Source organism: Centropristis striata, chromosome 4, assembly GCF_030273125.1.
Source record: "Centropristis striata isolate RG_2023a ecotype Rhode Island chromosome 4, C.striata_1.0, whole genome shotgun sequence".
NCBI classification, from domain to species: domain Eukaryota; kingdom Metazoa; phylum Chordata; class Actinopteri; order Perciformes; family Serranidae; genus Centropristis; species Centropristis striata.
In genome coordinates, this window is record NC_081520.1 from 7,039,129 (window position 1) to 7,051,636 (window position 12,508).

Consider the following 12,508-nt stretch of genomic DNA (forward strand, 5'->3'; position numbering starts at 1 on the left):
ACTCAGTATATTTCCAAATTTGTATATAGTATATATTTACACTCAATAATATATTTCTCATTTTGCATATAGTTTGAAGATCATTTGCCCCTTTGTTCATTTGTGCTTCTCATGTTGTTTTTTTGTAAATCACTTACACTTTTGCACTCAGTGGGTTTCTTTATATTTGTATGTAGTTGGTGCAGATGGTTTCCACTATTTGTACAATGTTTGGATTTGTTGTTTATGGTCAATTAATAATATATTTATCTGAAAGAAAAAGGTTCAGTGCCTGATTTACATTACAACGTTTCTTTTCATTTCAGAACTTTTACAGAAATAAAGTATAGAAATGCACCTCTAGATCTAGACAACAAATTATCTGGAAATGTAAAACATCTAACTACACATTTCTAAAGAAAAAAAAGCAAACTTCCTGAGGTTCTGTTTCAGTTCACAGTAAAAAAAAACAAAACACTATTTTTTAGGCATTTAAAAAAAATAAAAATTGTATATTAATGTAATAACAGACAACCAAATGTAAAATTGTGGTTTTAAATGAGTCAGAGTAAAACTTTTGTTTCTGTTGAAAACAATGATGTATGACACTTGATGCTGAGTGCTATAATAAGGTCAGAATCACAAAATCCTCAACAGAGACCGCTAAAAACCTTGGTATGACTCTCGGCAACCAACTGTCCCTCACTGCAAACATTACCGCTACCACCAGATCCTGCAGATACTTGCTGCATAACGTCAGGAGAATCTGACCATTTCTCACTCAGAAGGCAGCTAAAGTCCTTGTCCAGGTCCTGGTCATCCCACACCTGGACTACTGCAACTCCCTCATGGCAGGTCTGCCTGCCAAAGCCATCCAACCTCTGCAACTCATCCAGAAAGCAGCTGCTTTGTTGGTCCTCAATCTTCCTAAATTTTCACACACAACACCCCTCCTCTGCTCCCTCCACTGCTTACCAGTGGCTGCACGGATACGCTTCAAGACTCAGCTGGAAATGGTTCAGGCCCAGATTACATCCAGGATCTGATCAAACCCTACACTCAGACAACGTGTACATCGTCCGCCGCAGGCTGAAGACCTACCTCTTCCACCAGTACCTTGGTTAAGTCATGGTCGCCTACTAAAAAATAATAATAATAATACATTTTTTTTAAAACTCTTCTTCTTTATGCACAGTCTGTTGCGATTGAGGACACAATCAACAGTAGAGAGGCTGACACTGTTGATACCCTCAAAATTTACAAGGTCCTCAGTGATCTTCTGCTGTTTCACTCAGTTTACAGTTTTTCTCAATTGCTAAAACACATTTTTTGAATCCTCCTGTCCTTTTCTCAGAATTCTAAACATAAAACTCTTTTCTCACACTACATTCACAAAACCTCTGATTCTTTTAGCAAAACCATACCATCGCCTCAAAATAGTTTTACCTGTTCTCAAAACCAAACACTGTTGTCAGATCTTGAACTAATTGGTCAAAATAGAAAAACTGCTGAGCAGTCATTACACACTACACCAAAAACATTGAAAACACAGTGTTCAAGGCATGTAGCTCATGGAGAAATGTTTATTGGTCACATTAAAGTATAGCACATGCATTTTGCATCTCAAAAGTAAAAAATAAATAAATACAATTTAAAAAAGATTGCACAACACAGCATTTACTCTGCATTGAAACATAGGTACTGTGAAAAAAATCATCCTGAAATTGACAAATACAAACAAAAGTGTACAGCCTAATGTCTTCACAGTCTTTCAAAGTGCTTTTACCCATCAGCTCCACATGTTAGCTTTCCATTCAGCTTATTAACAATGTGAGTTAGCTCATGCTTGCACATTTACTTCACGACACAAAACACGAACAGGAAACTTGGTTCCACCACAATACAAAATAAAATGTAAACTCAAAATAATTCACTTATGGCTTATTTATAAGACGGCAGATTCTTCTATCTTAACTTATTAATTACATTTAAACCACTTTAACCTTACATCAAATAATTATTAATCCATTTATTTCATTAAATTATGAATTTGCAAATTATGCTCAGTGCATTTATGCAAAGCACTTACACACTTTCCAGCTTCATAACTCATCATGACATGTACTGAGAGCGACAAATAAACCTGCAGTTTATGCAGCACTCTCCACCTTCCAATTAGTTTTGGTATTGGCCCATGACCTCCAACTGTCTTTGAAATACTTCCAGATTTGAATGTTTGAACATTCGTATAGATGGGAATTTGGAATCACTCTCCAGCTTGACAAGTCATCACTTCTTGTAAATACAGTGAAACAGCAACTTGTGTTTGAGGCAGCAACCCTTTCCTGATAATGTTTCTCTAAGCTCTATGGTTTCTATTCAATAGACTTAAAATTTCTTTAAAATGCTTTCTACATTTTCTAGACAAAGACAAACACAGAGTACTTTTTGAAACATGTATTTCTTTGAAAATTACTGCTTTAGTGGCATGATTTTTTTCTGTGCTTTTGAAAAAAACAACACAGAAATAACAATCAAATTCTTCCAATAAAACAACTTGTTTGTAAAAGATCTGTCATCTTATAAATGTAACATGCCCTGTGGGGGGCCCACACAGTGAACATAAAAAAGTTCCCTCAAGTGTGAGCGTTCATTTAACAAAACATAAAAACTCTCTTCAAAGGTGCCCTTTCAGTTGACAATTGTAAGAGTGCCAAAAAAACGAGCCCATGCAGTGAAGGCAGAAAATGTAAAATGTCCTCGAGTGTGCCCTTCCTGTGGACAAAATGTTAAAGGGTGTCCTAAATCCTATAGGGTGCTTTTCCATTGAACAAAACACAAAATGTGCCCTCAGATTTGCCCTTGAAAAATGTAAAATAAAGTGTCTTTAAGGGTGCCTGATTAACAACATGATAATCTTAACTCACCACACAGCTGAACTTCCTGGGTGCTGCTGCTGAACTTCGTGTGTGCTGATGGATACAGCTGGTGCTCCATTTGTTTTCTCACTGCTGCAACTTAAAAATCCTTACTCCAGAAATGGGTGTCTCGCAGATTTTTAGTAACATTTAATCCCAATACTCACATACCATCTGATTTTTATCATTATTTATTTTATTTCTTTATTTCTATAGCACCTTTCAAAACCAGGGTTACAAGGTGCTTTACAAAATACAATATCATTGACGCAATACACAGTTCAAACCAAAATAAGAGAACATCATCAAAACAGTGAACAAGCATTAGATAAAATTATAGATAAAATAGAAACAAAAATTAAAATATGTGCACAAATGCCAGTCTATACATGTGGGTTTTTAAAAGCTTTTTAAAATGATACACAGACTCAGCTGTTCTGATACTGAGGGGGAGCTTGTTCCACAGCGTCTGGTGTTTGTGAGAAGTCTTGCTGCTGCATTCTGTACCAACTGTAATCTAATAATTGCTGCATCATTTATACAAGTGAACAATGAATTGCAATAGTCCAAGCGGGAAAAAATAAGAGTTGGATGAGCTGTTCAAGTATGTTTCTGGGGAGCATTGGTTTGACTCTGTTTCGAATTTGTATGTAGCAAGACTGAACAAGGCTTCTAATGTGCTGATTGAAGTTGAGCTGCTGGTCAAATATGACTCCCAGGTTCCGAGCTGACTGTGTCGTGTTAATTGTTAGAGGTCCGCGAGGGGAAACACTGTTAGAGATCTGATCAGGTCTGATAACCAGGACTTCCGTTTTATCTGTATTGAGTTGTAGGAAATTGGAAGCTATCCAGTCCTCAATGGCAACGAGACAGCAGTGCAGAGAGTCGGATTTGCTGTGGTTATCTGGTCGAAGAGAGACATACAGCTGGGTATCGTCGGCATAACAGTGATATGACACGGGGTGAAATGACGGATGATATGTCCTAGGGGCAACATATATAAACTGAACAGTATAGGACCAAGGACTGAGCCCTGCGGGACTCCACATGACATGACAGCTGATGAAGAGCTAAAGTTGTCCACAGTGTCTGTTAAGTAGAATGAAAACCCGTTAAGTGCAGTCCCGTCTATGCCACCCATGTTTTTGAGTCTATTGAAAAGAATTGTGTGATCTACTGTATCAAACGCTGCACTCGGGTCCAGTAAAATGAGAATGGTGATATTTCCAGAATCTGCACTTATCAGGATGTCATTTGTTACTCTTAGTAAGGCTGTTTGTTGTTGTTTTCTAAAACCAGACTGGAATTTGTCAAATATATTGTTTCCTTCCATTTTTGTAGGAGCTGCTTAGCGACCACTTTTCAACAATTTTTGAGATTACAGGTAATTTGGAAATGGGGTGATAGCTGTGGGGAAGTGCTGGATCAAGACCAGGTTTCTTAAGAAGGGGCTGAATACAAGTCTGTTTAAGGTAGTCTGGAACTACGTCAGATAGAAGAGATTCATTTACAATCCTGAGAAGACAGGGGGCAATGATTCCAAAAACCTTTTTAAAAAACTTAGAGGGAAAACTGTCTGATTTACAAGAGGTAAGGTTGGCCACAATGTCAACCAGGTCTCTGTGAGTAATGGGAGTATATTCGCATAGAAGCGGAGTGACAATTGCAGGCTCTGTTGTAGATGGAGGTGAGCTTGCAGGAGTAATTGATGTCTTGATATTTTCTATCTTTTCAATAAAATATTTCAGAAATGTTTTACAGTGCTCAGCAGAGGTGGCACAGACAGTAGCTGGGGCGGGGCTTATTAAACTATTATTGGTGCCGAAAAGAATTCTCGGGTTATGTTTTTTAGTAGCAACTAAGTTGGAAAAATATGAGAGTCTCTCCCTCTTTACCAGCGAATTAAATAAAATTAATACCTCCTTCGTATGGAGTCTATGAACTTGAAGTTTTGTTTTCCTCCATTTACGTTCCACTCTCATTCTCTTTTTAGTTCTCTAGTATTATTATTTATCCAGGGCCTTGGGTTGGAGGGGAAACATGACCTTAGTTTCATTGGGGCTATTTGGTCCAGAATTCTCAGGCACATTGTATTGAACTGATTAACCATGTCATTTACGTTATTGCGTTGAGTAGAACAACCCTGAGCACTGAAGATAACAGCAAAGTCTGCAGCTGAGTTGTTATTCAGAACACGAGTATATACTGTTTGCTTTGGACAAAGAGTCGTAGAAGTGCAGTTTACATCAAATAGAACCATTTTATGGTCCAAAACAAAGTCCCTAAGACACAGAGAATTAATGTCCAAACCTAAGGTAAAGACTAAATCAAGAGTGTGGCCCCGTTTATGCTGTCTTAAATTAAAATATTCACAAATGGTTAAAAATTCTAATGTACAACGGTTGTCAGGATTAACAACATGAATGTTGAAGTCCCCAGCTAAAAAAAATATGAGCATAACTAAGAACAGCAGATGAGATCAAATCTGATTTGATCCAAAAAAAAAAAGTGTGATCAAATGGTGTGGTGAAGTTTTAATTCTAAACTTTAGACTTTTTTCAAAACTGAGCTGTAATTTCAAGAAGCATGTTTAAATGAATTAAAACTTCTTATTTTGTGGTGTCTGTCTCTCTTTCTCTCTCAGGTGAGTGGCTTCCTGATGGGCTTGAGCGTCATTGGCTCCATCTTCAACATAACAGGCATTGCCATCAACCGCTACTGCTACATCTGCCACAGCTTCAGCTATGACAAGCTGTACAGCTACCGCAACACGCTGCTGCTGGTTGCAATGATCTGGCTGCTGACAGTCATAGCCATCGTGCCCAATTTCTTTGTCGGCTCACTGCAGTACGACCCACGCGTCTACTCATGCACATTTGCACAAACAGTCAGCACGTCCTATACCATCACAGTGGTGGTCATCCATTTCTTTGTGCCCATTGCTGTGGTCACTTTCTGCTACCTGCGCATCTGGATCCTGGTCATCCAAGTGAGGCGGAGAGTAAAGTCAGAGGTCAGCTCCCGCATCAAGCCCAGTGACCTGAGGAACTTCATCACTATGTTTGTGGTATTTGTGCTGTTTGCTATTTGTTGGGCACCACTCAACTTCATTGGGCTTGCTGTTGCTATCAACCCTGAAACAGTGGCACCTCAAATCCCAGAGTGGCTTTTTGTGGTCAGCTACTTTATGGCTTACTTCAACAGTTGCCTTAATGCCATAATCTATGGTCTGCTGAACCAGAACTTCCGCAGGGAGTACAAGAGGATCGTCATGTCTGTGTGGATGCCACACCTCTTCTTCCAAGAAACATCTCGAGGGGGCACTGAGGGCATGAAGAGCAAACCCTCACCAGGACTCAATAACAATGAGCAAGTAAAGGGAGAATCTATGTGACATTCTTTTTCTCTTCTTCCATCTCCTAGTCCTGGGGTCGGCAACCTTTATTGACGAAAGAGCCACAGTTGGCCAAAAAAGAGAAAAAATGTTGAAATGGAGACGCAAACCTTATTTTAACCCTTACAATGAAGATAAAACAGCCTACTAAGTCTAAATTAGCCTACCAGCATTACTAATAGGTCATAATGAGCATTTGTTGATATGATTTTGTCAGAAAGCAGCAAGGACCAAGTGTAAATGAAAGGCTGGACAGAAATATCTCACGAGATTTGGAATCAAAAGCTAAACTTGCTAGACTTGAAGTTGGCAAAATTTTGGGGTTGAAGCCAGACCTTGGACTTTTGTAAGCAATGATGCACATATAAGTTGACTAGTTTAAAAAAAATGTTTAAATGTCATATAAAAGCTGCACATTTTTCCAATCGAAGAACACAAATTACTTTGGGTCAACAGGGCCTACACCAATGTTAAATAAAAAATAAATAAATGTTTCATTTATTGTATAAATGTTTTGATCACAGCCACAAGGAGCCACTGTAGATGGCCTAAAGAGCCACATGTGGCTCTGGAGCCGCAGGTTGCCGACCCCTGTCCTAGTCCCTTCTCTTACCATGTTCACTTGTACCGTGCCATCAACTTTATTTTCTACTGTACCAAAGCAATGAACTATGGAAATACACATAGAGTGACCAACAGTGAGTGAGACAAATTGAATTTTTAAAAAAGGGATTTAAAAAAAAAGGCCTATTGAATACAATAGCTGTTATCCATTGTTTTTTAAGAGTGCCATTTGTGAAACCTAAGGGTTATCAATTTCAGTTAGCACTGATTTTATCTGAAAAAGTCAACATATCCTCTTACCCAAATGACAGAATTGGTTGTTTGGGAATGTCTCTTAAAATGACATATATGACGTTCCATTAACCACTCTGAACAGTGGGAGTTTTAAACGTGTGACTGTTTTGTTTACGTGGCTGTTGTGAAACAGAACTGCTTGGTTATGTTTATGCAACAACTATTACTTGGTTGGTTTTAGGAAAAGACAATCTGACATTGTTGTGTTGCATGATGTCACGTAATATCATGTCACTTAACCGCAAAACAAAACCAGCAGGTAGGTTAAAAAACTCAACGTCACCTGTTTTGTTTCAAATTGAACACAAATAACTGTTTCCTGGGTTCTTTGACACATCCATTGCTCTCTCACTCCGTCACCTCACTTTTTGTTTTACACCTGTCATAATTACTACAGCCACTTTAAGTTGACACTTTATTACAAAAACATAAATATGGGTTAGGATCATAGTGATCATAAATAATGGATGTATTCACTGTGACATCACCCACTTGTATGTGGACTGCCTTTTTACCTGAGTTCAGTGTTACGACTGTCACCATCTTGCTTTACGTCCATCGCCAGCATTGAAGCATTTTTGAAACCGGGAAAAAAACATATTTGGACGTTACTTACTGGAAAAAAGTCTGTTAGTACAACCAAACGCTGAACAAGACATTGTAAAATGACTAAAATGTTCAAATAAACTTGCATTAACATAAAACACACACAAAGTTCTGAGGCAAAAACACATCAAACAAGTTCAAGGCTGTTTAGATGTACACAGTTCTGTGGTTAAGTATTGTTTTGCTTCGCTTCTATCCTGACCGACAGCTCACCGTGTTAGCGACCTATCAATCAAATGTAGCCACGCCCCAAATACTAAGCTTCTTTATTGTCTATTTTCTTGTAAATGAGACCATTATTTACACAGTTAACATCATACTGTCTTGAAGAAGACTTTAAACTAGTGACTGGGACCATACTCTTGCCAAGAGATTGCTTTCCGTGGTGATACATCAATTGAGAAGCAGTCTCATTTTTTATTGAGATACAGTGTAAAAAAAATTCTGTTGCTTTTACAGAAAAAAATGGCAGCTGTGGTTACCAGAATAATTCTGCAAAATTAAAAATACAGTACAAATGCAAACAACTTTACAGAACAACTTGTAAATTTTACTGGTATTCAGTCAGTGTACAATAAATAATAACTGAATGTTAATTTACTGGTATTCAATGCACAATAAGCAAAATCTGCATGTAAATTTTTAATAAATAATTTGTATAAAAGCAGCATCATCCTGTTAAATTAGCAGTAAAGGACGGTGTAATCTACAACTTTAAAATGTTTTTTTTTAATTACTACAGTTTTAGGATGTAAAATGTAGTTGTTCTGTAAAGATGTTGACATATGTACTGTATTTTTTACGGCAAATATTCTGGTAACCACAGCTGCCAGTTTTTTTCTGTAAAAACAACGGGACATTTTTACAGTGTAGGACCAGATTTCTTTATTCAACCCCTGTTGGAATTTTGAAAAAAATGCAAGCTTAAGGCACTTCTAGGTTTGCTTCACTGCTCAGATTGGGAGGTTGCCGCCTTGTTATGATAAGCTGCTTGCAAAGCAATGGTCCTGTTAATAAGATGGCCTTAGTGTACAATAAATCACAGATGATGGCAAGAAAACGTTTATGCAAACAAAGTGAAGAGAACAAACACAAACTAGAGATAGTATGCTGCAGGGAAAAAAAATTAAGTGTGAATCCATAGAAAAATGTTGCCACACAAGGCCATGGCTTACCACTTTCCGTAAAAATTTCACTGTTCCACAACAACTGAAGAAATAGGCAGATTGCCATTAAATATACTGAGCAGATTCACATAACAAAGAAAACATGAGAGAAAAAACAGCGCACGATTTACAGTCAATGCCAGTGTTAAGTACCAATGCAATAAGCAGTGTGACCTTTATATGGAAATCATTATTACAACAACAACAGCAATAATAATAGCTTGCATTTTTATGACTCTGGGCACCCAAGAACGCTTTAACAGAGGGAGGCAGACAAAAAGAAAAAAGGCAAAAACATGAACATCCGGGTATACCAAAATGCCATAAGCCTTGGTGAAAGGGTAGGTTTTCAGGACCTTTTTGAAGATGTCTATAGATGCAACATTATGTATCTTTCCCAGGAGATATTTCCAACTGAGGGCTTTCCCCAAAAGTCCTCAGACTGGTGTGGAAGGTGGTGACCAGACACTTGATTCTGGGTTGAGATACAGGCATGGATGAGGTCTGACAAAGCAAAAACTCTACAATGGCATGGAAGGATTTGTAGGTGGGTAGTTAGAGATACAAAGCTGGGTGTCATTGACATAGAAGTGGAAGCTTGGGCTGTAGTGGTGGACAGTCTCATTAAAGGGGAGCAGGTAGATGATAAAAAAGAGGGGTGCAAGCACAGAGCTGTGGTTGACTGGGGCTGGGCTGATGGGTTATCTGATGGTTCCAATCTGTTTTCTGAAACTGTGTCAAACATTGCAGTGAGGTTCAGCAGAAGGATGATACTGATTTAGCGAACCTCAGCAGTGATGGAAGGTCATTAGAGATTTTGACGAGATGATGATGATGACTCTGGTGAGCTCTGAAGCAAGATTAAAGGTGTCCTTAGAGCTCATGGTTGGACATGTTATGATGGAATAATGCACTGCTGTTTACAGAGAAAAGCAAGGTTGGAGATTGGTGAGGTAATCCAGGTCCAGATTATATATATTAGGACAGGAGTGATTACAGCCGTTGTGAAACAGGAGGGGGGCATGGCAGATTTCAAGGAGGACTTGATTATGCCAAATGTGATGAGGGGATTAGTATGCATGCCATGTCCAAGGCTGTGTGCATTGAGTCTAGAAAAAAAGGTGTAGCCCTTGCTTTGGTGAGCAGCATAGCAACATGAGGGGCATCCACAGGGGAGAACACGGTGAGGCAGCAGTACAGCAGAGGGAGCAATACTCAGATGCCAATATTGATTTTTAAGCATAGCTTGATTAAACTGTGCATGTAAACGCACTAATAGGGTTTCTGTCCTTGTCCCAGTTTACATGCAATTGATAAAAAATTGAAAATAACTGACGGGAACGTGTCCTCCTCTTCAACACTGGGTGGCGATATGTGTCGTTTCATTGGTTTAATATGGCCCCCTTTCTGGTTGACATCAGTTCGACATATTGTGCCGTCAATACGGGCGACCGGCTAATGTGACCAGCTAATGTGACCGGCTAATGTGACCGGCTAATGCAAGCAGCTAATTTGCGAGTGGCAAATGTGCAAGCAGCTAATGTGACCGGCTAATGTGCGAGTGGCTAATGTGCGAGCAGCTAACGTGACCGGCTAATGCAAGCAGCTAATTTGCGAGCGGCTAATGTGCAAGCATCTAATGCGAGCGGCTTTCTTACATGTTTTTGTTCCGGGGTCATACGCCAGCGCCGGGGGTGGAGCATGCGCATATGTGTTGTCTTGTCACACATGCGGGCGAAGATCCTATTCCAATCACATTATCTGGGTGTCCTAATTGGAGTTGGAGAACTCCGGCATCAGTCGGACTAACACGTTTACATGCACTTCAGTTGTCCAGTTATAGTCAGATTATGGCAATAATTAGCTTTTTTCAAGTGTCATGTAAACATACTGACTCTGTCTCAGGGTAAGAGTGTAAAGGTTTAGGTGGTCAGACTCAGATGTCACTATTGTTAAAAATATATAATATAATAAATATACCGTCTTCATTCTAAAAACTGAATAATGAACATGCTCTTTTGGCAATATGGTTTACTCTTTGACTTTTCCTCTTGCACCTTTTTCAAGACCAACATTTTTAGTTGCGCTACTGTTAAGAGTAGAGAGAATTTACTCAACATTGGAACATTGACTCCTTATCCTTATGTTGACATAAGTGGCACTCATTGCTTCCTTATTGTGTAAATGATGCTCCATACAAGTTGTAGCAGCATGAGGCCTGTGTTTGTCTAAACAGCGATGTTCATTGCTACAAACTCTGCCCTGATAGTTCCTGGGTGGTTAGAGGAACTAGGACCTATACTTTCTAGAGTTCCTGAGTCCCTACAAGGGGTTCCTTCGAGGTCAGTGCAGTGGGAAAGGGCTACATGTTCATTTCTGTCTTTTTATTAACATTGCAGCTTCATTTTTGCGTCATTGATTTTTGTCATCTGATTTTAATCTGATTTTAGTACTTGAATTATTGAATGACTTTCATGTTGTTGTTTTTTAAAGAAAACCAAAATTGATGATGCATGTATTGCAACTTATTATGTATAATTTTTTATAAGCATCAGGGTGCCTGCCTCCCCTACTTTGAGGTTAATATATATTTGAAAGTGGAGGCACCAGAGATTAGTAATTTAGATGTTACACTTCATGAAGTCCATGATGGCTGTCTGAAAGTCCACACAGGGACTTCTTCATCCTTCTGTATCTCAGTATTTCCAAGTGTTTTTATAGGTATATAGGTGAATTTACACAAAATGCATTACCTCTCTAGCTGTGATTTTTGTGCAAATTCATTCAGAATGCATCTTAGTAATCAGACAAATGCAGTACTATAACATTCTGATTTGTCTGTTAAATTGTCAGAACATTTAGGTGTTTAAGCCTACAATGAAGTCATTGAACTAAGCCCTGATGGTATATAAAAAGCACAATTATCTACAGAGCCCGGTTGACAGTGTATGTGCAGTTTACAGGTTCAAATCTTAGTAAAGTTTTAATCTTAGTAATGATGAGAATCATCAATTTCTCTATGCATTTCATACTTCATAACACTACCAGAGAACATGACAGCTAAAGAAGCTAACTAAATACTTGTGATAAATGCTAATACTGTTTTTAACCAGTGTATCTTAGTAAAAACCAATGGAAACCATTGGTGCAGTTTGATCTCATGGCCTGTCAGGCTGTGTTCCATATTGCTAAATAATGTGCATGAGGTTTTTGACTGATGTATTATATTGAATTGTCCTTTATTCTGCTTTTGTTTCAAGTTGAACGGGCGTGGAGTGTAAAGATTACTGTGAAAAAGATGATGATGATGATGATGATGATGTTGAAACGATGATAAATGAGTATGGTATATTACATATTTGTCACCTGTAAATGCAAGAAAAGACATTGTATAATTTGGAAAGGACCACTTAGTGACTTTCTGATGGATTTTCTTTTCTTATTCTTCTTAAGCTACACTTAACTTAACTGACAACTACTAATGCAATCATCTCTAACGTTCCCACAATAACCCCACAGGGCATAAAATAGTGCTGTGTAATATAGCACGAGTTACAGGTGCAATTTCAGGACATACCATGGAATAT

General features: G+C 38.4%; 1 protein-coding gene across 1 annotated transcript in view; it reads left to right on the forward strand.

Moving 5' to 3' along the window:
• Positions 1–7,750, forward strand: part of LOC131970567 (melatonin receptor type 1B-B-like) — a 31,550-nt gene extending 23,800 nt beyond the window's left edge. Inside the window, exon 3 of the mRNA XM_059331993.1 lies at positions 5,542–7,750. Coding sequence (XP_059187976.1) covers positions 5,542–6,291 — 750 coding nt within the window. The 3' untranslated portion in view covers positions 6,292–7,750. The remainder of the gene's footprint in view (positions 1–5,541) is intronic.
• The last annotated feature ends 4,758 nt before the right edge of the window (positions 7,751–12,508 follow it).